General features: G+C 36.4%; 2 protein-coding genes and 1 pseudogene across 2 annotated transcripts; all 3 read right to left on the bottom strand.

Annotated features, from left to right (window-relative positions):
- Positions 1–902: 902 nt before the first annotated feature.
- Positions 903–2697, bottom strand: LOC113317037 (desiccation-related protein PCC13-62-like). Its single transcript, XM_026565185.1, has 3 exons — positions 2297–2697; positions 1976–2201; positions 903–1884 (listed from the first exon to the last, which is right to left on the bottom strand). Exons 1-3 carry the CDS (start codon positions 2647–2649, stop codon positions 1501–1503), a joined length of 963 nt encoding a protein of 320 aa, XP_026420970.1. The 5' UTR covers positions 2650–2697; the 3' UTR covers positions 903–1500.
- Positions 2698–18064: 15367 nt separating this feature from the next.
- LOC113318129 lies at positions 18065–20955 on the bottom strand (annotated as a pseudogene).
- Positions 20956–21249: 294 nt separating this feature from the next.
- Positions 21250–24192, bottom strand: LOC113318127 (bifunctional protein FolD 2-like). Its single transcript, XM_026566254.1, has 5 exons — positions 23938–24192; positions 23593–23776; positions 22739–22896; positions 22331–22549; positions 21250–21681 (listed from the first exon to the last, which is right to left on the bottom strand). Exons 1-5 carry the CDS (start codon positions 24064–24066, stop codon positions 21451–21453), a joined length of 921 nt encoding a protein of 306 aa, XP_026422039.1. The 5' UTR covers positions 24067–24192; the 3' UTR covers positions 21250–21450.
- Positions 24193–26354: the final 2162 nt, after the last annotated feature.

Below are 26354 nucleotides of genomic sequence, written 5' to 3'. Positions count from 1 at the left end.
CCAAGAGATAAAACCCTTACCTATCTGATAGTCACAGAACCAAGAATCTGCTTTACCCTCCATGTATAAAGAAGCAGTACCCACATAATCTTTTTCTTCAATATTCTTGTTGATAGAGAAGAATCTTTCGCATTTACGAATCCATCCCCTTGGATTATCTCCATCGAACCTTGGGAAATCCAGTTTTGGAGGTCTGTGAGAGAGGTAGATCGATTTATTAAAGTTATTCGTACCTCCTTATCGTGGTGACTCATTGTACCCGAAATCTCCAGATTCGTCATCCATATCTTTATTTTTTAGCTTTGATGTGAACTCATTTATGACAGCTTCAGTACTCTTCTGCGAAACATGCGCTTGAACAAGCAACCTCTCGATTGATGATAATAATCTTTCATTCTTATCAGAAGCCTCCTTCCTTTGGACAGATTCACGTTCTACAATCAATGTTAATTCTTCTGATAGTTTTGAAAGAGAGATTTAATCTCTTTAGTGTGATTCTCAAAATGTCTATCTAATTCTTTGATAGATGGGCCAGTCATGATGGATCTAACTGCTCTTGATACCAATTGTCGTGTTAAGACGAGTGATACTAAGAACCCTAATATCAAGGTTTTTAAATCGTAAATCGAATCGTGAATCGTTTTTCTATTTTGATGAATCGAATCGTTTATTGAATCGTGAAACCTAAATTCATGGTTGATTACTGAATCGCTATATTTTAATATGTATGCTTATAAATATTAATGAACTAAATTAAATGGTTGGTAAAACTTTGACCTTTATCTTATAAATCGAAAATACATTCAAAATAATCACCAACATCCAAGATGGTTCAGTGGTGAAGGTTTTGCAGCCTTAATGTTTCGATCTCTCCAGCCTTAATGTTTTTACAAACATTAATATGAAAGTAATAATTATCTGCCTCCAAACTCAGAGAGCAGCCTTCTTCTCTATTTTCTCATTATTTTCCTACAAATGCCGTACAAGCAACATTTACAGTGAGTGACTAAAAACCCTAAAGCAAATGGGCCGTCAGATGACGATAACCCTTACAACGGACCGTCAGTTAAAAGCAACCCTAATACTTACTTAACGGCTATTCCACCTACTAATTAATACGGCTAATCATTAATAAACAACTGACTATTCATAATTTGATAAATACACCCGCAACACTACTACAGGCAGCCCATTGATATGACACCGTGTTAAATGCAAATTAACCTCCATGGCAAATGGGAGATTCCTATAGATTATCAAATTAAGTTTTAAATAGAAAATGATGAGGCCGACCTTGTAATAACTTCAGCCTTGTGCTTAAACAGAAAAACGGTACAATTATATTATTCTGAGTAGCTGAATACTAATATGGATGACTGAGAACACGACTGACAACGGCAAAAGGATTGCACATAGTTACCACGTGAGTAATAATCTGGTTTCCCTCCACTTTATTCGATATAGGACATTGATATAAAAGTTCATCAAGCAATACATCTCTTATGATTTGTAATAATGTAGAAGTTCTCTGGCAATCTTTCCGTTCCCTCCATTTGGGAAGAATCCACCGGGAACATGTTCATTCCCAGTTCCATATACAATCCTCAAAATTTCACGGGGTGTTCGAGCATAAGATAAGGAATTGTAGTCAGCCGACAACACGTTGCTGGTTGTTCGATTCTCTGCTCCTAAGTATGGTGGTACACAGATACCTTCATCTTTGATTCCACACATCCCTAATTCATTCCTCAACTCTGAGATGCGTTCTGTAAATTCAGCGACAGTGTACTCGTATGGGTACACTGTATAATCTGCCTTCTCGTACAGATACGTCCTTATGACAGCGTCCTGCCCTGCTTCTACACCTAATAAACCTGCTAACAACTGCAACACACCCCAATATGCAGAACTTATTACATAAACATTATCAATGAACTGGACAAATTGTATATCATGATATAGCTAGAGATCATACCCTTTTTGTTTTCCATCCCTCGATGAATGGATTCGCACCGACGTAACCAGTAAGTCCAACGTATGGAATCACGTATGAAGCCAACATGAAATTCAGGCTGTTTGCATATGGATCAAATGGAGGATCCAAAGGATATCCAAATGCATCATTCATTATCGTAGCAAAATTACATGCACTAAGATTCATCAACGGCCTTGGAAATCCACCAACTGTCGTTTTGATAGCCCTAATAATATAAACGATGAACATAATTATGACAACCCTTATATGGATGTTGTTTTACTACAAGGAGAAGAATAGAGGAAAGCTACAAAAATATACCTTATATGGCCAACTTCTTGATATCCAAACTCCTCGATAATACGGTTAACAAGTTCATCAAGATTAGCTTTCTGTGCTCCAATTGGCGGTGGTCCACCCATTACTAATTCCGGAGCGACTTTATCAAGACCATAACCCAGTGCTCCATACAAGAAATATTCAGCTTCTAAGTATTCGAGATTCAAAGAAAAGTGCAGCAAATGGACGTCGAAGGGGTAAACTGGAATCGCATCCTTAGGATGAGTTGGTCCACAGATTGGTTCTAGTGTTGGAGGAAAACCTACCGAGTTCATGACCGAAAACATGAGCATGAACAAAGCTGAGAGAAAGAAATTAGAAAATGAAGTGTCCATATTTCAAGAAGGAAGCGAGGAGGATGAGATAATTCTTCTTCCTTGAGTACTCAAATTTATAGTGATTAAAATTCTTAAAACTTGTATTTGGTTGTTGATCTGTATTAATCTAAACGCCATTTATGTACAAGTCTATTTTAGTTGATATGAACCGTTTAAAGATTATTCATCTGCGCAAGCAATCATATAAGATAGTTACTTACAAGAATTGTTCACTTCATTTGACAAATTTTTTATATTCTGATACCAAAGAGAGTAGTACTTGCCAATTATTTTGGTAACTTGGGTGCCCCGACTTATCGTGTTTGAGTTGGGGGTAAAAATACGGAATTATTGTCACGGGTAAAAGTGGAAAAAAAGTCTTGTAACCCATTTTCTTTTCCCTTATAACCCACAAATGAACCTTTGCAATTTGCTTCAATATGACCCGACAATATAATGGCTCATCGAAAATTATTCACTTATTCGTACTTCAACCATATAAGTTTGCACTAATGTAAAAGGCAACACCCCTACTAAGTAGGCAACATAAGATTTACTTGATTTTCATTTTACCTTCAATTATAGTCAGTGTTACAAACATGTCTTAGTGTCATGATTGCGCATCACAAGAAAGGAGGTACTTACGAACAAGAAGAACACATAGACAACTATCATACCTTCTCTCGTCTCTATCACCTCTTCTATCAGGAGAAAAAAATCCAACCGCAGGCAAAATCTTCCCTCTCAGATCTGGTCCGTTTAGGGCTGGATCTGAGTAGGTTCTTTCAATTTTTATTGTTTTTTAGCTTAGATTAAAGTTTTGCATTATTTTTATTATGTTTTTTTATCTACACCATGACGGTGGTTTTGTCTTCTCTTCTATAGAGGTTTATCTTGGTTTTAATGGCTATTCTTGATTACTTTATTGGGTATATCACTAGCAAAGCTCTCCAACGACGAAACCATCATCTTTGTTGTCTCTGGCGACGGTATTTTCACCGGAATCTTCATCCTTGAAATATCCTGCGACGGAAACTTCATCAACATTGTTTTTGACGACGGAAGCTTCATGACTAGATTTAAGAGATTTGAGCAAATCACTCCTACTTTGGGAGCACATCTTTCTAAGAAGAAAAACAAATTTAATGGTTGGAATTTAATTCCGACAAAAACCATCACTCCTTCGATTTATTCGGTTCTCATTCATACTTGTATTTGGTCTACACCGGTAATCCTTCTCTTTCCCTTGTCGGATTTCTCGGAATTGTACTTTTACGGTATACTTCTTTGTATTTTCTTATTTACGATCTTAAACCCATTGTATCCTTGAATTTCTATTAATTTGTCATTATGTTGAAACTGTGTAAGAGATTTAATCATGAAAATGCTAAACCTGCAACTACTCCTTATGATCCCAATTGTAAATTGAAAAAGAACAAGGGTGAGGGTATTTATCAACTTGAGTATTCTCGTGTTATTGGCAGTCTTATGTATTTAATGAACTGTACAAGACCTGATATTGCCTATACTGTGAGTAGATTAAGCAGGTACACTTGCAACCCTGGGCAGGATCACTGGAATGCTCTCTACAGAGTTCTACGGTACCTGAGAGGAACTTCAAAATATTGCTTAAGTTTTGGGAAGTATCCTGCTGTGCTAGAAGGGTATTGTGATGCTAACTGGATATCAGACTCAGATGAGTGCAAATCCACTAGTGGGTACATCTTCACACTTGGTGGTGCGTATGTGTCATGGAAGTCTACCAAACAGACATGTATAGCCCGATCCACCATGGAGTCTGAGTTTATAGCCTTGGAGAAAGCTGGAGAGGAAGCTGAATGGATACGAGGTTTCCTGGGTGGAATTACACTCTGTCCCAAGCCTGTGTCTTTGATCGCAATCCACTGTGACAGTCAAGCTGCTATTGGATGCGCAAAGAATAGTGTATACAACGGAAAGTCTATACATCTTCAAAGAAGACACAAGACAGTGAAACAACTACTCTCTACTGGCATCATCTCTATAGACTTTGTAAGGTCTAAAGAGAATATTGCAGATCCTTTGACGAAAGGGTTATCTAGAGAGGTAGTTAGATCCACATCGAAGGGGATGGGACTCAAGCTCATAGAATAAATCGCCATGAAGGACACTCAACCTTGTGAATGGAGCTCCAAGATCAAGGTTCAATGAGATAACTAATTTTTGGTGATGTCGAGAGAGAGCACTATCTTTGTCCCTCCCTATGGTGTAACCGTATGATAGTGCTGCCTGCATGTTTTAGGATGATCTGTCAAGATCTTAATGAGTTCCATGGCTTTGATTAAAGCGGAGTGTGGCAGGACACTCTTAATGGACTCACCTATGTGGATGTTGGAAGTGGGGCCGCTTCCTATGAGAATTTGAGCTTTTTCTCTAGAGACATTCATTAAGTCCGGGATTTAGCCCACGGGCACAACGGCAAGAGCTTGGCAGCTTTCTTTGAGACATCAAAGCGTGGTTGTTATTTCTGAATTGCACTCACTGTTGACGGTTCAAGACATTGTGTTCACCGTAACAACAAGAAGTTCCGGTAACCTCTCACTAAGTTAAGGTTCAATCTCTGGGACACCATAGCCTAATATTGATGTATTTTGTTTTCTCGTATTTCGTCGATATGTTTTATCATTCATGTGGGGGTTTGTTAGAAAAAACGCTTTAAAAATACCAATTTTTCCATGGACTATGTTTTGATCCCTAGACCTATTGCCCATTAATTGTTTTTTCATTTGAATAGATAAAACAATAGTCCCACATTGACTAAAATCTAAAGAGTTTTAGACTTAAATACCATAAAATTGGCTATAAGGGCATGGACCTTGGGTCATTAGACTTTTGTTCTTGGAGGGAAGGCCTAGACTAGGGCAAGGTTGCCTTTCCCGTACGCGCGGTGCTTCGCACAGAAGCACGCACGCCGCCGCCGTCCGTCCGGTCGGTCGGTCGGGTCGGGCTAGGGTGTGGGTGTGGGTTCATTATATCCCATCTTTTTGCTGAAATTTTTGGTACGTGTTTTCCACACAAGTAGAAGAATCTTTTCTTTGTATGTACGTGTTTTGTCCTGACTTCTTTGTCTGAACGTGCTTGTCTTGGCTTCTTTGTCTGAACGTGCTTGTCTTGGCTTCTCTGTCTGTACGTGTTTTGTCCTGGATCCCTTGTCTGTACGTATTTGGCTTGGCAGCAACACACTGCTCCATGCCTGACAAAACAACTTTTCTTGCACTATCTTTAACCCAACATTACCAGTATTTCTGTCATAAGCATGGGTTTTCTTTCTTGTTTGTAACTACACAAACACTATATAAGAGAGTAGTTGTAAGCTCAGAAAATACAAACCACAGAGAAACATCTCTTCTACTTTCCCTCTGTTTTTCTGTAAACATCTCTTCTACTGTTTTAAGTTCTGCCAAGCTCTAAGGGTACCCTCATTGTATGCTACATTGAGGGGTACTAACTGTAGTTGTATCCTGGAGGTGACTCGCCAACTGCTGTAGCATCTCAGAGGAGTGGCAGGCGATATTGCCTTTAGGACAGCGTATCGTATACGTGCCTCTACATTTTCTGTGCATCTCCAGCAACATCGGTTTGAGCTAAGTATCTTCTTCTCGGTTACATTATTAGTAATTTTCACAACATGAGTTGGTCCACAGATTGGTTCTAGTGTTGGAGGAAAACCTTCCGAGTTGATGACAGAAAACATGAGCATGAACAATGCTAAGAGAAAGGAATTAGAAAGTAAAGTCCCCATATTTTATGAAGGAAGTGAGGATGCTGAGATAATTCTTCTTCCTTCAGTACTCAAATTTATAGGTATTATAAAGTTCTTAAAACTTGTATTTGGTTGTTGATATGTATTAATCTAAAGCAATCAGTGTACAACTATTTAGTGAACCATTTTAAAGATTATTCATATGTGCAAACCATCGTAAAATTAGAAATCTACAAGAATTGTTCACTTCATTTGACAAGTCGTAGGATATAGTATTCTAGAAAAGCCTGGAACCAAAAATAGTATGTTAGAGAGACGTATACAGTTTTGGTACCAAAAGTTCGCTCAAAGGTTCCCGACTTTCCTCCTAACTACTCCTATGTCTTTGTGAGGGTGCGTTCAGTAAATGCTATGCGTGAGTGTAAGTAGATGGCTGTAACTTATGCCACCAAACTTTCATTTCAACTTTGGGAAAAGTCTTCAATGTGTTTGGTTGATGCATTTATCTATCCTAATCAACGAGCATAACCACAAAATTAAACCACCTAACTACGCAAATTAGACTCCATCTTTTTACTGACAGTACAAGTAAGCTCAGATGACTCAACGTACTGTTATCCATATCATATCCATCTCTAAGAATGATAGGACTTGCAACCGATTGAGCTAAACTTCTTCAATTTCGATTATAATTATTGACCCTCGAAAATTTGGCAAGAACATCAGCTGCCTCGGTACTCGACCTAGGACTAAAACTGACTTAACATCAACTAGACTTTTAATCAAAAACTTATATTCGCTCATCATCGATTGATCCCCTCCCATCATCTTTTCATCATCGATTGACCCGCTCCCACCACCATCCTTTCGCTTAGGGACATGTTGCATACTTTCTCAATCAAACAACAAAAAAGTCTGAACAGACCGCTTAGAAAAACCATGAGAAAACCGCTAGACACATTAAACGTGGCCCCTGCTGAACTCCCACCGGGTGGGGCCTACTGGGAACCATAAATTGTAAAAACATGTGAGAGGCGGTATTTTTTCGTGCTTTTTTTTTGACGGTTCATTTAGAACCACTGATCAAACAAAGGTCACGGTAAAATACCGGGCCCTACATAAACACAAGACGAACTAATCTTTTGCCTTTTAGACAACAAAACTAGTTGTAAAAACCCAAAATGACCAAACTTGTGGTACAAAAACCTCACTCAAATGTTAGGATTCATTAAAACTCCATCTTAAACTAAATTATACAAAAACCCCAAAATTTTTAAAAATTGATACAAAAACCCCAAATTTCAAAATTGGTTTCATCAAATTTTATGATGAAACCAAAAATTAGTTTCGTCAAATTCTATGAGGTTTCATCAAATTTTATGATGAAACCAAATTTTGGTTTCATCAAAATTTTATTTTTGGGGTTTTTGTGCTACTTTTGTTTGGCGGGCTTTTTGTGGATGGATAGTGACTCCTTTGGGGTTATAACTCGCGGACCGTTTAGACAACAAAAAACTACTTAAATTTGATGTTTTTGACGAACCCTGTTTTAGGGCATACATAAAAATTTCTGGGGAATACATAATTGTTTTCCCATTTAGGGTGACTTTATAAATGGTAGTGTAATTACCTATATACCCTTAGACAATTAAATTACTAATCTACCCTTACCTTAATATAAAAAACTTAAAATCTAAAACCATCTCTTATTCTTTCTTCTGCCCAACCCTGGCGAACCGTATGACATTTTTTTTTCATCTCCACAATTAGTCGTCGATTTGTAAAAGTTTGATCATCGATTAAATTCAACTATATAATGACTCACACAATGCAAATAGTAGGAAGTGGGCGTTATGAATCCTCTTCTAATCCATCAATTGAAGAACAAATAGAAGATAAAGGTGCAGAAACTGAAATTGAACCAGAAATTCAACCTACTGAAGAACCAACTCCTGAAATAAGGATTAAAAAATATTTATTACAAACTCATCTCTTCTTTTATCGTTTATGATTGATAGAATAGGTTTAATTCGAGAAAAAGTTGGTTTTAACGATCGCGGATTGATGTTCGGCTGATAATTGAGACGAATTATCATCCGAACTGTTCATTGTTTTTCACCCTGAAGGTGCTTATGAACAGTTCGGCTTATAAGTTCATATCAATTATCATCCGAACCTGACACCATTTCTCCAGGTTCTATTAATAAGATAAGTTCGGTTGATTCGATAGTTTATGTATAAGCCGAAATTGTATTTTAAAATGGTTCAGCTAGTTCTTTATTTGGTTTATAGGTCGAACCTCTAACTTGATTTTTCTTCTCAAAATTGATGTTTGTCGTTTTAGGCTTTGGATGTCTTCTTTATGATGTCGAAGATAATATAAATGATAAAATGTGGTGTATAGAGATGATAAAGATTGAAAGATCTCTTCTTAGGGATTTGGATGTATTCTTATATAAAGCTCTCAAAGTTAGGCTTTATTATCCTTCCAGAATCGTATTTTCTTGGGATAAAAGTCAATTTGGTGTCAAAATATGTCCCAGAACAGTGTCAGGTTCGGCTAATACCTTGCCAACCTTTCCCGGCCAAATCTGAGAAATGAAATATTTACCCCAGATGGTTGTCAGGTTCGGCTGAATCGATTAGATCACTTTCTACCCGAACATCTCTCTGTAAACACTTCGAAAATATTGATTTGCAGGCTCTAGGTTCGACTAGCTCGTGCTGATGAATTATCAGTCGAACCTTCTCTCTGCAGACTCAAGTCTTTCGACCTTGTTTTGGCCATAACTTTTTCGTCCAACGTCGGAATGACCTCATTCTTTTTGAATTGTGTTTGTATTTTCATTCTCTTGAAGTTTAAGATAAGATCTCCTTGATTTTAATGATTTAAATTTGGACCTTGGTATTCTCCATCATTAGACTTCACTTTCTTAACACTTTTAGTAATTTCCACTTTTTTTGTTTGATTCATTATATAAAAAGGATGCACAATAGAAAACATATGTAATAAAAAGCCTAACCCCTAAATGTGTATGAATTTAAGTGTTTTATGAAAAATCAGTAACATGTTCGGCTGATATGATTTTTTGAATATGAGCCGAACTTCGAAAAATATATGGTTCGGCTGATACGATATTTAGAGTGAAAACCGAACCTAACTCTCAGGAGAAGGTTCGGCTTGTAATGAAAATTTCTTATTAGCCGAACATTTAACTAGTAAGTAGGTCGGAAGTTACAAACTATAAGTTCGGCCAATAACTATTGTATTTCGAGTAAGCCGAACTATCCATCTTCTGTAGTATACAAGTTAGGTTCGTCTGATGATTTCAAGTCGAACCTATCTCTGGTTCGCCAAACTTGGGTAAAAAAAATCATTTTTTTGATGATTTTAACTTACATAAATGAAATTAAACATAATATGGAAGTATGCTTGTGTATTGTTATATAGCTTTGAGTTTCTCATCGTTGTATTGATCTTCTGGATTTGACTCATAAAAATACTAGTATTTCCTCACTCCCCCTTCTTCTTCTTCTCCAAAAAACTCAACTTTTTTTTCTTCCCCAGAAATTATCGTCAACACAAACTTTTATAACTTAATTATCTTAATCACTAATCAAAATTATTCATTATTATTAACACTAATATAGAAAGGGTAAATTTTCCATTACCAAAAATATTTGGTTAAACGGCTATTGGATTTACTATTTCCAACCCGTTTTTGTTTTTATTCAGTATGCCTTGAATTTTTTTTGTATGCCCTAAAACATGGTTCTTTTTGACTCTTCGGATGATCAAAACTCATTAAAAAAGTGAAGTCAAACAAAAAAGGAGAGCAACCAGGATTTAACTAAACAACTTCTTTGACTCAGGATTTATAACATGCAACCAGGATTTGCTAATCCTGACATTGTCAAAGGAATAGCTGGAGCTATGGGAGAAGTACATGAATTAGATCCGCCTGACTATGTGGTACCAAAAGTCAAAGTTCAAAAATCTCTAGTTTTGATAGATGTTCGAGATCCTCTACGTAGAGGTTTTTGGATGAAGAATGCAGTGGGTGAAGAAGTTTGGATTCACTTGTTTTATGAAAAGCAGCCTTTTAATTTATGTGGATTTTGTTATACTATAGATCATAAGGAGGTACAATGTGAGACTATAAGAAACTTTCTTCTTCAGCGGCATAGAGGTTATCTTTCCTCTACTTCAATTCTGGATCCACCCTCATGAACTAATACAGATATGAGAGGAGTAAAAAATTCTCATATCAATCTTCCTCAAGCACAACAGGAGCAGGAAAATCAACAAGTAATGATTACTTCCTCAGTTCAAGGTCCAAACACTGGAAATCAACTTCCAATGAGTAACATTAATGAAACTGAGATAGTTTTAAATGAGAATGCCAGCGTGCATGCTATAGCAGTTAATGAGAATCCAGCATAATATACGGTGGCAGTTTGAAAGAAAACAGTTGTTCTAAGCCAACAAGATACAAACAATAACTTGATTAATATTCCTTTGGAGTCTTCTCAACCAGCTACTATAGTTGGTTGTGACAATCAAGATGTTACGGGTTAATTTTAATAACACAACTGTGAGACATGATGTGGTCCATAGACATGGGAAGAGAATTAGAATGGAGGATGGTGGGCCTAGTAACACTAAATGCATGGATCAGCATATCAGACATAATCTAGATAGTTGTGATCTTTTAGATTTCAGTTCAGATATAAATGTGGAGCAGCAGTTGCAGGGTTTAAACCCTCATATGGGTCAGGAAACTGGATTCGGGTCTAATATGGATCTTCTTAAATCCTATATTGCGTTAGGAGAATTTGATGTCACTTTTGATGATTTCAATGTGAATAATATAGTTCCAGATTAAATTCATCCAACTAGAGCCTATAAAAAACCTCTACAGGAACTTATTTCTCAGTTTGAAGATAATATTTCAAGTCATATTTCTACTACTTCTGATGATGAATCTTCAGCAAATTCACATGTCAACCTAGAAGGGTCTCCTCCATCTCCTAACTCTTATCCTTCCTTTCATGGGACTATTTCATAGCAAAATTATTCCAAACGGTTCAAAGCAACTACTTCAAGCACTGATGGCCAGGTACTAAATCTACACTTCATTTCTTTCACTCATCCCAATAATTATTATTGTTTCATTACAAATATTTTGTACTCTATTGTTAGTCATAGTCAACATACTAGATTCACATCTCATTTACATTTCAATCAAGATAAAATGAAGATCTTATCTTGGAATGTCCAAGGATTAGCCTCCAAAGATACTAAAGATTATCTAAGGGTTATTATTCACCATCACAATCCAGATATCATCTTTCTAATTGAAACAAAAATTGGAGAAAATAGGGTTAAATCTCTGACCTAAAATTATAGTTATCCAAATTCACTGTTATTTGTTCAATTGGGCTGTCTAGAGGATTAGTTCTTGTTAGAGCACTGCTCGGTCGAACTCGCAAGCGTTGCTATCTCAAGATTGTTTGTCAAGTTTAGTTGCCAAAACTATAAGTCTTGATTTCTAGTCTACTAATAGCTAAGTCTCGGACTAGGATAAAAAGTGTAGTTGAGCTCTAGATTCCACGGTGTTCATCATGCAAAGACGAAGAACTACTCAAGGAACTGTTGGAACTTCATCGACAAAAAGGTATGTGGAGACTTGAACTTATCTATCACTCAAAAGTCTACTTTATCTCCTATCTTGAGACAAAAATCGTATTGCTATATAGACTATGATTATACACATGTACTATTTCGAGTTGAGTTTATCTCGCTTATCTATTTCTCGAAATATGTGTTGGTAAGCTTTCGCTTTGGCCAAGTTCATATATACTAGTAACGAAAGTCATATTAGTTTCAATCACTTGAAAATCGCTTTGACGAAAAATAGTTTGTGAACAACAACTATATAACGCTCTCTAAGAATGTTTCAATGATTGAAATGAGAGTTTAGAATACATAACCATGGTTGGATATAAACATTGTGAGACAAATCATATGTGTGTAAGTCCAATATCCTTGAACTAAAGTATGCATACTTTGCTGCTCAGGATAACCGGAACTAAAGTCCGCGTACTGTTGGAAGTTCACATCCTGTGAATTTCTGCTGGAGTCTGTGAACTGAAAACAAACTTATTCCGGGTACTTAAGTCTGCGTACCATGATGCGTACTTAAGTATGTTATTTTCTAAAAACATTTTAATTCGTGAACTAAGACATTTATATTTTAAGGAATGCAATCTTTGCAAACCATGGCTATAATGTTCATGAATCGATTCGATTAAATCAAAATTGTTTTTGTTTCGATTGTGTCTTGTATACTTCTATGAGATCTAAGCAATTGAAAAACTCTCTAACTAGTTCATTTGAGTCATTTGAACTAGTTGTGGTAAAGAAGAATAGGGTTGATATGAAAGTGCTCATATGGCTAACCTATGGTTAACTACCGTTGAACCAACGACTTGTACACGTTTAAGTATGGTTACTCAAACCTAAATGAAGTTACATTTCATGTGTGTATAACAAGCTAAGATTCGATCTAACGGTTGAAAGATATTAGCTTGAATCTAATCAGGTTTTCATCTAACGGTGAATATTGAATGCTATGTTACCAAGGTAGCATTGATTGCAAACCCTGATTTGAAGACTATATAAAGGAGAACTCTAGCAACTGGGGAACCTAATCCCCACAACTCCTGTGTGATACTAGTTGTATAATCTAGAATCGATTCTCCTTTAACCTTAGGTTTCTATCGAGACCCTGTAGGTTAACGACTTGAAGACTTCATTGGGATTGTGAAGCCATACCTAACTATTTTCTCTGTAGTTGCGTGATCTGATATTGTTGTTTCTATCGTGTTTGAGTACAATCATAATATTGGCTTGAGATTAATTTCTCCGATAGGCAAGATAAAAAGTAGTCACAAACATCTTCGTCTCATCGTTTGTGATTCCACAATATCTTGCTTCGTCATCATACGATTTAGATTATTGTGAGGTGATTGATAATTCTAGGTTGTTCTTCGGGAATATAAGTCTGGGTTATCAATTGGTTCATGTTCATCTTGATTTATCAAAAGACGAAACAAAACTCGTAGGTATTTCTGTGGGAGACAGATTTATCTATTCTTGTAGACTTTTCTGTGTGATACAGATTTGTTTATTAAAGTTTTCTACTTTGGGTCGTAGCAACCCTTAGTTGTGGGTGAGATCAGCTAAGGGAATCAAGTGTGTAGTATCCTGCTGGGATTAGAGACGTAAGGAGCGCAACTGTACCTTAGATAAGTATGATATTGATTGGGGTTCAACTACAGTCCAGATCGAAGTTAGTTTGCAGTAGGATAGTGTCTGTAGCGGCTTAATACAGTGTTTGTTCAATCTGGACTAGGTCCCGGGGTTTTTCTGCATTTGCGGTTTCCTCGTTAACAAAACTTCTGGTGTTTGTGTTATTTCTTTTCCGCATTGTATTTTGTTATATAATTGAAATATCATAGATTGTGCGTTGAATCGATCAATTGGTAAATCCAACCTTTGGTTGTTGATTGAAATTGATTGATACTTGAACATTCGTATTTGGTATCATTCAAGTGATTTATCTTGTATTCAATTAGACTCGCAGATTTCTATTTGCTTGAGTAAGTACTGAATCGAGAAATTGAGATATAACTCCTTGATATACTTTTTATTAAGATTGAGTCTGACAGTCTAGTTGATTCTCTTAAAAGTATATTGGACTTAGTCCATACAGATTGCTAAGCGAAATATTGGGTGTGGTTGTTAGACCACTGCTTTTTCAGTTCTATTGTGGAAAGATGGATTTCCATGTGATATTGCTTGCAGGAAAGATAACATGATTCATTTAATCATTTCATCTAATGCTTCAAAGAAAGAGTGGCTTCTTTCATCTGTCTATGGTTCAACTCATTATGAGATGAAAAACAACAATGGGAAATCCTTAAGGATCTCAGTTTTTCAACCATGGATTGTCATATGAGATCTTAATGTTCATTTGTCTAGTCTGGATGCCTCTACAAACAGAAATTCTCTAGATAATTGGGTTTGTAACATTATTAACAGTGTCGGCTTAATGGACATCGGTTACTCTGATACTCATCATACATGGTCAAATAGGAACAATGGTAAAGGTTACAGACGAGCTAGAATAGATATGGCTCTTCAAAACTCTCATTGGATTAGAGATTAACCTGACTCTAAGGTTCCTCATCTTCCTTTTTTGGCTCAGATCATTGTCCCATGCTGCTCATTACAGAGACCAATATTATCAAGCCCAAAAATATGTGGAAATTCTATAAATGTTGGCTTAGCGATCCAAATTGCTCATATCTCATTTCGGATACTTGGGATTCCTCTTTAGAGAATGAAAACATCACACAAAAGCTTTCCAAAACTAGAAGGACCCTTTCTAAATGGAATACACAACATTTTGGTAGAATTAATTTTCATATACAGCGGCTTCAACAACTTTTATCTAATCTCCAAGCTTTGCTTTACAGTGATAATATTTCTCATGAAATTCATCTCACTGTTAAAAAGCTAGATTATTGGAAAAAAGTTGAAGTTGACTTTTGGTAGCAAAGATCAGGAGAGCATTGGATTAAGGAGGCAGATAATAACACAGCTTATTTTCACTCTTGAGCAAATAGTAGAAGATCTAGAAATCATATTTCTGCCCTTAGAGATGCTCATGGACAATGGTATCATACTCCAAAGATCTCGAAAATCTTCTTACTAATCATTTTGATACTATTGCTACCTCTACCAAGCATGTTTTTACTGAGGAGTCTTTTAATATTATTCATCTGATCATTACTTCAGAGGAAAATGAAGCTTTGATATTTATCCCAACTGATGACCAAATCTATAATGTGCTCAAAAGTATTCCTAGCTGGAATGCACCAGGCCCGGATGGATTTCCGGCAGGTTTTTACCAAACACAATGGCCTACTGTTAGAGATGATATAAGTAAAATGGTGAAGAATTTTTCATTCATAAAGAAATGCCTCCACACATAAACCAAACCACTACATGTTTGATTCTGAAAACTCATCATCCTTCAACACCAAATGATTATAGACCCATTGGGCTTTGTAACATAACCTACAAAATAATATCAAAGCTTTTAGTTACTAGCTAGAATGAAACCTCTGATGGAGATCATTCCCCCCACACAAGATGCTTATGTCCCAAAAAGATACGTTAGTGATAATATAATCATGGCACATGAGCTACTACATTCCATGAAAAGATCTAACAAAAAACAAGGTCTAGTTGCTCTAAAATTGGATATGTCGAAAGCCTTCGACGGGGTGGAATGGTCCTTCATTGATAGAATGTTTCTTTCCCTGGGGTTTTGTGAAGAGTGGCGTATTATCATTCAACAATGTATTACGAAAACAACAGTTTCGATTCGTCTGAATGGTAGCATATGTCAGCCTTATACTCCTACTCGTGGTCTTAGGCAGGGAGATCCATTATCTCCGTATCTTTTCATCATCTCAATGGAATATCTTACCAGGTCTCTATTGCACGCTGAAGCTCTTGGCTCTCTACAAGGAATCAATGTTGCTAAAAATTCAATAACTATTAATCATTTGTTGTTTGCAGATGATTATATGTTATTCTTCCATGCGGACACTAGAAGCATAAATCAGGTTAAAAATAGTCTACAGGAATTTAGCCAATTATCTGGTGAGATGATTAATCTTTCGAAGTCTTCGGCTTTCATTACTGGAGATCTTTCCTCAGATAAAAAAATATCAATTCGAAACATGTTGGGAGTCAAACAGCTTTGCTCTTCATATAAGTATCTGGGTCTTCCTATTCTCCTAGGAAAATTCAAAACAAATTCCTTCAGTGCAATTAAAGACTCATATGAAAATAGACTACAAGGTTGGTGTTCTAAAACGCTGAATCTAGCTGCTAGAACAACATTAATTAAATCAGTTCTGAATTCGATTCCAGCTCATTACATGAGCAATTTTAAGCTTCCAAAAAATATTATTTGTGAGCTTGACTCGATTCAGAGAAGATTTTGGTAGGGACGTAAAAATAATAAAGGACTAAATCTTATAGCTTGGGGGTCTCTTTTTTTTTCTAAAAAAGAAGGGGGGTTGGCTTTTAGAAACTTAGAGTTATTTAACAATTCACTAATTACAAAGCTAGCATGGAGATTATGTACAGAAGAGGATAAGCCTTGGACTAAAATTGTGAAGGATAAGTATTCTCCTTACTGTAACTTTCTCCATCTTCAAGATCCTCATTATAATTCTTCATGGATCTGAAAAGGACTTGAATTAGGTCTTCAAAATGTTAGGAAGTTTCATAGATGGGATGTCACGTGTGGAACAAAAGTGTTAGTTTGGTATGACAAATGGGTTAGAGGTTTAGATGTTCCTCCCACTCCAAATGATAATTTTTCAGAGCCGACTAGAATAGTTTATGTTTCTGATCTTATGCTCCAAAATCCAAAAAGATGGAATGCCCATCTTGTGCAGGATTTATTTCCAAGAGAAACAACTGACTTAATTCTCAAAATGCATCTAGTTCAATATGGTAGTGATAAACTTATTTGGGAACCAAACAGATCGGGTGAATTCTCTGTTAAATCAACATTTGGTTAGGAAAACTCAGGTTACTAATCGCAGAAACATCGAGTTTTCAAAATCTGTTTGGAAACAAATGTGGAAAATGAAAGCTCCTCACAAAGTTAAATTATTTATTTGGAAGTGCCTCCACAAAATAGTGCCTACTAGAGTAACGCTACATAGATACAAAAATGAATTGAAACTATTTGCCTTAGATGGTTACAAGCTGGAGAAACATTAAATCGCTTACTTATAAACTGTGATTACTCAAGGTCAGTTTGGCTCAATATGAATGTGAATGTTGCTACCTTACAAGAACAACAGATAGATGTTACTGACTGGATTGCAAGCTGGTTTTCTAATTCTAGTACTTCTAATGCTCAGAGCTGGAATGGTTGGGTTTTAACTGTGATGATAACTTCCAGGTTTCTTTGGAAAAACCGGTGTCTTAAACTATTTGAAAATAAAACCCAAAATGTATATTCTACAATATATTCCATTAAGACCATGGTGATGCAATGTTCAGAAGAGCATACTAATTCGATGGTTCAGTATAACTAAGTTTGGTCTCCTCCGATGGAAGATGAACTTGGAATAAATTTAGATGCTTCTTTTGATTATAATATTTCTAACTTTGGTGTTGGTTTGATCTTACGTGATTCAACAGGCAACTGTGAGGGCATCAGAGGCAGCTTCTTCCATGGAGGAATTGATCCAGAGCAAGCTGAATGTCTGGCCTTGAAGGAAGCTGTATATTGGGCCAGTGGAAAAAGCTTGGAAAAAGCTTGCACAAAATAACTTTTGAAAGTGACTGTTTAAATGTAATTAACTCGGTCAAGCATGCCACCTCTTCTGTCCACTGGATGAATTAAAGGATTGTAGAAGAAATAAGGCATCTGCTTAATTCTCTTTCTTGCTTTAATGTAAACCATGTTAAAAGATCTGCAAACAATGATGCGCGTGTAATTGCGAACAAGTCTAGAACTGACAGAACTTGTTTTAAATAACATTGTAACATCCCAGAAATGTTTATCCAGGAAATCAGGGATGATCAATCTGAAAATATCTTAAGTAATATATGAAGTGGGTTTGCAACAAAAAAATAAAATAAGAAATAGGCTAGATTATCCTATACTGAAGTTTACAGACTTGCTTCTTGTGAGAAAATTACGCAATACAAAAAGTCAGTCATACAAGATTATTGTTCGATATATGCAACATCAAATTCAAGTGCAGCACATATGGGGTTTACTGCTCCATTTTACGCTTGGCACCATCGAAGGTATTCCTCAGTAACATTGCAATAGTCATTGGGCCGACACCTCCCGGAACTGGAGTTACCCATCCAGCCACCTCACATACCTGGTCAAAGTCCACATCGCCCACTGGCCTGTAACCTGTCCTATGACTTGGATCAGCCACAGCATTTGTCCCGACGTCGATAACAGCAGCACCGGGTTTAATCCAATCACCCTTAATCTGGAAAATAAGCACTACACGAGTTACAGATCAAGTCAATGAACTCCAAAGAACAAATAGAAGGAAACACTCATGTAAGTACTGACGGTTTGTGTTTGCTGTATGCCATGCCGATATTGTAGGTTTTGTTCTCATCTACTCTTTCACTTAGAAGAAGTAACAACACAACATAAGCCATACACACGTCTGATATAAGATGTGAATAAATGTTGCATTCTACCGAATATAGACTAAAAACCAACTTCCTGGAAGCCTGGCCATCTAGTACTATAGCAAATGAAGAACCATGAATTTTGTAGCCAAATCCCCACATACCAAATGCGCTTTCCCAGCTGCAGAAATCACAATGTCTGCTTCACGGATGATGCTTTCAAGGCCAGGTGTATGAGAGTGAACGATAGTCACAGTAGCATCAGCTTTCAGAAGAAGCAATGACACAGGTAGACCAACTATATTGCTTCTCCCAATAACAACTGCCTCTTTCCCTTCACACTTATACCACTCCGACTTAGAAGTTCAAGGCATGCCTGTAAAAAGAATAACAGCTTTCAAAAGAACACTAGCCAAAAATCTAAATAAAGAATCAGATTAACACGGTGTTTACATTCTTTCAGTAAGACAAGTAGTAAGCTTTAAGCAATTGTCCCCGGAAAGGACAACAACATAAAATAAGTAGGAATACAAAGTGTAATACCTTTGGGCCACAGGGCTGAAACAGGGGATCTCTGCCTTTCATGGCAAGTTTACCAATGTTCATAGGATGAAGCCCATCTACGTCCTTCTCGATACTGATTTCATTCATCACATTTTCTTCAACTATATGGCTTGGCAAGGGAAGTTGTACTAGTATCCCTGCCCAAAGTATAAGCAACAGTCTTTATCAAAACAGACGGAAACAAAATCAAGGAAAATAGATAGCTGTGGCATCCAATGATAAAAATAAAGTAGTAAACAATAATTGGTTTCTATGGTGCATACACTGAAAAGTGCAATATGCGGAAACAAATCAGAATTATAAGAGGGGGTGTGAAACAAAACAATGGAGATCCAAATACAACTACTGAGCTTATATGCAAACTTTAAAGTTCTAATTGTACTGTATATGAACAAAATATGCATGAAAGAACTTTTATAGCATAGAGGAAATCCTTGGGACTAACCATGGACATCAGGATTAGCATTTAACTCGTGGACTTTGGCGATCAATTCAGCTTCAGAAACTTGTTCGGGAATATCAACATTGAATGACTTAATCCCAACTTCAACACAAGCTTTTCTTTTCAAATTCACATAGCTTTGAGAATCTTTCCTAGAACCTACTAGAACAACAGCAAGTCCAGGAACCTGATAATAACAAAATCAAATATCAACAAATATTGAGAACATACTATAATTCGAAGCTCAAAAGTATAGCAGAGATCGGCAAATTGACTTTAGCAAATTGTTCCTTTGGAACTGAAATGCATGATTTGAATTATGTGCAAAATAAAGGAATTGTAACTAGGTAAGGTTGAAAAAATGCAAAAGACTCCTTAAGTAATCTAACTTGAACCAAGATATCCAAACATTCTAATATGAACACCCATTATGGATCTAAAGTCAAAAACCAAATGAAATTTCAGCATGAAAAGAGAGAAAAAAGATGAATTATGTGTTATATATATACCATGCCATATTTCTCAGATAGAAGCTTAACTTCAGTAGAAATTTCAGAGCGTATTGTTTGAGCTATAGCTTTGCCATCAATAATACATGCTTTCTTCTCTTGCTGCTGCTTTTCAGAAGAAGGCGCCATTATTAGTGTAGATGATTCTCAGAATTTGTCAAACTCCAACTGTCCAACATTAATTTTCAGTACTTAACTTACTATTTTTGGTTTTGTTTAAGAAAAATGGAATATAAAAATCTTAGATCACATGGCCATGGTAAGCTTAATAGGAGGGTCACTAGCACATTGCCACATTGGTCTTCTCTTACTTTGACACGTTGGGAATAGACAACATGCTCTTCTATGATGCATTGCCACATCAGTCATCGGCCTTCTTCGCTGCTGTTGTGTTCGCTGGCCATTCATAGACGAGATATTTTTCTGGTTTGTTTTTCGGACTTCGCCGCTGTACGACGCTGTCTCATCATTGGTAGACGGATTTGTTAATCATATGCGCAGCCTGCTAGGTAAAAGATGAACAACTATATGAACTAAGGCAAGTGATCGAATGATATAACTTCAGGGATGAGCCAATCAAACTTCAGTTGATAGGAGTTACAAACTCTGACTCAACCTCAAACCTTAAACTAGAAGAAAATATCATAATTTTCTGAATGGAACTCGCACCTAAAATTACGATAATGAATGTGGTGCGCTTGGTAAACATGATTCCAGCTTCCAGGTGAAAACCGAAACTTCAGATATAATAGAGAACGAGTTGGTAATTACAGTGGTGCTCCTCTGTTATCTGCTTTTCTGCAGGGCGTGAGTGAGTGAGCTAACTAGGAGCGCACAGCTCATATAAAAAAGATTATTGTAGGAGAAAACTATTTGATAAGTTAGATTCCGTTTACATGATTAACAAAGAAAAATGGAAAGACTTTCAGACACCATACAAAATGTCTTTGAAGCTCTCCAACTAAACCTACCTCATATTCTAAGAGTCTGCAGCTACTAATCTGCTTAGACGCTTTCAGACAGAAAAGAATTGGTTCAATTCAATATTAAGCTGCAGCATGGGTTTGTGGTTCTTCGCATTTCTGTCAGCCAGTGATCCATTTCAATCATATACTTTCAGTTATAACACTCACCTTCAGCAGATATTATTGGACTATTGAATTCAATATGAAAAGTTGAAAACCATCGAACTTCTTACAGAGTCTAAACCAAATCAAATAAGAAAGGCCAGAACTATCTTATTCTATACCAGAAGTTTTATGGGATTTTTGTTCAAGGAGGAGCACAGATAGAGAGTTTACTGAGACATTGTACGCTTGGCACCATCCAAGGTGTTCCTGAGTAGCATCGCAACAGTCATTGGGCCCACACCTCCAGGAACTGGAGTTATCCATCCCGCTACCTTAGATACCTGTTTAAAGTCCACGTCCCCCACTAGCCTGTAACCTGACTTTCTACTTGGGTCATCCACAGCATTTGTCCCAACATCAATAACAGCAGCACCGGGTTTAATCCAATCACCCTTAATCTGAAAAATGACCAATGTACTAGTTATGGTTCAAGTCAAGGAATTCAAAAGAACTGGTAGATTAATAAAACACTACATTCAAATTTTGCAAGTCATACAGATGGTTTGTATTTGCTTTATAATGTGACGTTGAGATTTTAGGCAGGATGCTACTTACTTGAACTTAAAAAAAAAAAAAAAAAAAAAAAAAAAAAAAAAAAAAAGTAAGTAAAACAACTGCATAATACACACTTCTACTATAGAATATGTAAGACTAGCTGTAGTTTCCAGATCATTTCTATTATAACAGTTCTATAAAAAAAAACTTCTATTTCATGACAAATATAGTCTTCCTCAAAGAAAAATGTTAAAACAACCATTACGAATAGAAATAACAGTAACAGCCCCCATATTATACAGTGGTAACAACCTTCTTCCCTCCTTGCTTCTAAGGGGTTCCCCCGGCAACAGGCTTAAACTTCAAACTTAACAAGGATATTTTGGCTTATTACATGTTACATCTCAATTTACAGACTATAGACCAGATTAAGGATGTAAAATTTCAGTGGCATACAGCAATGGGATGAAACTCAACTTCATGTAAGCTTAACCATCTAATCTAAATACTAGAACTGAAGAAGCAATGAAACATGAAATGAATCTCTCATACCATATTTGCTTGTCCGGCGGCAGCAATCACAATGTCTGCTTCACAGATGATGCTTTCAGAATCAGCAGCACTGGTACGTGAGTGAACGATAGTAACAGTAGCATCAGCTTTCAGAAGAAGCAATGAAACAGGTAAACCAACTATATTACTTCTACCAACAACAACTGCCCTCTTGCCCTTCACACTTATACCACTACGACTTAATAGTTCAAGGCATCCCTGTACAAAAGCACAACATTTTTCAAAACAAAACACTAGCCGAAGGCCTAAAAAGTCTTTGCACAAGTTCAGACTGAAAAAAAAATTGTTGACATAATTTTTACTTTCTTTCAGTAAGACAAATTGTTTCTTGAAACAACTGTCTCCGAAAAACAAGCATCAAAGGTAAGAAAAAAAGTATAATAATACCTTTGGGGTGCAAGGCTGAAATAGGGGTTCTCTGCCTTTCATTGCAAGTTTACCAATATTCAAAGGATGAAATCCATCTACGTCCTTCTCGATACTGACCTCACTCAACACGTTTTCTTCACCTATATGGCTAGGCAAGGGGAGTTGTACCAGTATTCCTACCAAAAGCATAAACCACAGTTTGTAAGCAAGCAAACGTACAACTAAATTAAGAAAACGTGATAGCCGTACCATCCAAACAAAAAACAAGTAAAAGAAAATCGGATTAATGATCAGTCAACCAGAATATTAAAAGAACACCAATCATCATTTGATGCTGAATAATATCCTATGACCTAAGTTTGACACTTAGCAAACCATAGGTTCGCAGTTTGCAATAAACAATCTTCCTTCCCTCTTTATTCTATAAACTAAAAGTTCTCAGTTAATACCAGAAAAGATTGGTTTAAAGGAGGCAATGATGATCATTGTCATGATATATGGGTATAAAGAATGGAAATACCTATCCTTTTCGTCCTGATCAATATACCAGATCCAAAAAATTGTTAGAAAGTAATTCAACATTGGTAAGAATGTACAGCTAACCGAGACCTATTTGGTACCGATGTTCCAGAAATTCACTTTCCCTCCATGTTCGCCATCAGGTAATTCAACATTCATTATAATGAATCTGAGGATTCCACCCTAAAATCAATTACAAACTAGACATATTGACATAAAAAAAAGTTGAATCTTGGATAGACCCAACCTTGCACAAGCGTCTTCAAGGGAAGACAAAGGGCGTTTGATATCCGGGTGACAAACACGCCAAGCAACTAATTCAGTTCAATAGCATAGAGCAAGTTAGGACTAACCATGGACGTCAGGATTAGCATTTAACTCGTGAACTTTAGCAATGACTTCAGCTTCGGAACTTTGTTCAGGAAGATCAACATTAAATGACTTAATCCCAACTTCAGCACAAGCCTTTCTTTTCATATTCACATAGGTCTGAGAATCTTTCCTACTACCTACTATAACTACAGCAAGTCCAGGAGCCTGAGTTCAAAATTCAAAAGAAATCATCAAATTCAACGAATAAGTATTTTTGGGAATCAAATTGACTTCAATAATAAGTTAAGGTTGATTAAAAAAAAGAAGTGACAATTATAGATCAACAAAATTTAGAGAGAGGAGGTGAATTGTATGTATGTAAATACCTTGCCATATTTCTCAGTAAGAAGTTTAACCTCAGCAGCGATTTCAGAATGTATGGTTTGAGCTATGGCTTTACCATCAATTATAGATGCTTTCTTGTTCTCTTGTTGTACTTCAGACGAAGTCTCCATTAGTGAATGACGGTGATCGATTTCAGAAGTAGAAGAAGAAAAATGATCAGAACCTCTAGATCCCTGGTTATGGTTATGTGGGAGTGGGATACAAAGGGAGTAGGTGAGTGTTTTTCTTCGGGCAAAACCCGGATAAGCTCAATCGCGGGTAGCCCCCGGCCTTATAGGTGGAGCAGCCCAAAGGCGAGTTTCTGCGGGCGGTGTCTATGCACCGAAGGTGTTTAAGTTGAAAGACAGAGACGAGAAAAAGAAAAGATCTTATCCTATCCACAAGGAGGCAGTCCCATGACTCCATTGCATCGTTAGGCCTATACCCATGCACATGTCAAACACTAGAATTTGTCATTATGGATATGTGGAAGTGACAAATATATGTGCCAATGTGTCAAGCATACCATATAGGTGTACACGATGGAGTTTCCAGTGAGCGACAGAATGGCCATCGCTATATGGTCTTAATATCGCTAGTTGGTCATTAGAGCACCAGCGTTAGTCATGACGTCGCTTGCTGATTAGTTCATCGCTCAGATGTTTCACGTCCAACGGTTAGGAATTCCCTCTCCTATAAATACTTAAATTCAAATTCATTTCAACTCACACCAGATTTTCTAAATCTCTATAGAATTTCTCAATCTCACATATCTTCCATACTTTTCATCACTCTTCCAATTCTTCAAAAAGCATGGCTAAATATATGAGAGAACCAACATGCTGCCGAAAATCAAGGAGTTGTTAACCAACCCAATAAGAAGGCGATTACCAAAATTACTACTGCGGAAGATAAATGTATTTGCAGGAATTATGTTTTTTTTTACCGAGACTATTTACGCAGATGCATTCCAACCCCAACCATTTTTGGAAAGGATATTTGGAAAATTTCAAGAACAAATAATGAACCTCATAATCGAGACATGAGCGCGTTGAATCACCGCTTCTATGTGATCAATAAGGAAATTATTAAGTATGTTGCTTTAGTAATGCAAGCGGGTTGAAACATGAGGGATAGTGAAACCATGATGGACATTGAACAAAGGTGTCGGGTGGAGTGATGTCGCATCAACGGAAAAGACTTCCAATATGGAAGTTGCTTTGAGATTTTAAAAGTGTTTCCCAAATATAATCCGATGTTTATGTTTTAATTTCTTAAGTCAAAGTATTAAGTTTTTTTATATTTGTCTTAATTTACTAGTTAAAATTAAAATGTAACTCTAATTAAAATATAAGACTGAATTAAGAATGGAATATAAGTTTAATTCACTAAAATACGAGTCGAATTTTCAAAATCATTAAACTTCGAATCAATGTACGACTCAGCCGAGTGTGAATAACTTGGGGATCGTCCTTTGGATGATACGATCAATAAATACTCAGTTGAGCCGAGATTCTACGATTCCCTCGCCGAGTCAAAGCCTAATCTTCCCGAGTCATTCCGAGCTGAGTCGGTCAGAGTCACAGATCCCATATCCCGTGACTTTTTTTTTGTTTTGTCATCCTTCTTCTTCATAAACCTTTTATATTTTTAGAAGAAATATGTTTATAGTGAAGATCACAAAGCATTTATAATGGAAAGTAAACCTAATTTAGGAAAGAAATTATTCTATCGTAATTATTTTTATCAGTCAGTGTAATCTATTAAATTAATTGACAAGAAATCAGGAAGGAATCCAAATTAGGAATGCCTATTGATTAGGATTTGTTAATAATTTGACGGAAAAATAATTAATTGACAAGAAGTTAGGGAGGAGAATTAAGGAAGGAAACTAAATATGATAGGTATACCAATTATGTTGACATTCTAAATGAAATATAGCTTAAGTAAAAGACTCACCGAGTATTTCCGAGTTACTCGGTGAGGATTGGGGATCGACCCTCAACTTATCCGGGGTCGATCCCCCAAGTCGTACTACTTTGATTCGAATTAATCATTGATAGTCATTTTACAAGATATAAAACTAGACAATAACAATTTAAAATATAAACTTTAAAATTTAAAATCTGGAACAATGTTCTTCATCTTGTTTATCTTCTTCATTTCACATAAGTTTCAATCAATGCGCTCATGAGCGGAGTTTCCTTTGCTTATCTTCTTCTTTGGTTTCAAATATGCTTTTCCTTGAACTCTTCTTTGCCTTTTCTTAGCTGCAAGTTTGAGTTGGTTAATATCCAAAACTTGAAGACTTCTTTGCTTTTTACCTAATTCTTTATAACTATCACATATCTTCTTAACAACACCTTCAAGCAGTACTCCAGAAAAATCAAGTTGTATTGCCAAATCAAGTTGGGTTTGA

The sequence above is a fragment of the Papaver somniferum genome, chromosome 10, assembly GCF_003573695.1.
Source record: "Papaver somniferum cultivar HN1 chromosome 10, ASM357369v1, whole genome shotgun sequence".
Lineage (NCBI taxonomy): Eukaryota > Viridiplantae > Streptophyta > Magnoliopsida > Ranunculales > Papaveraceae > Papaver > Papaver somniferum.
The sequence above is the reverse complement of the archived record's forward strand: the minus strand, read 5'-3'. Positions and strand labels throughout refer to the sequence as shown.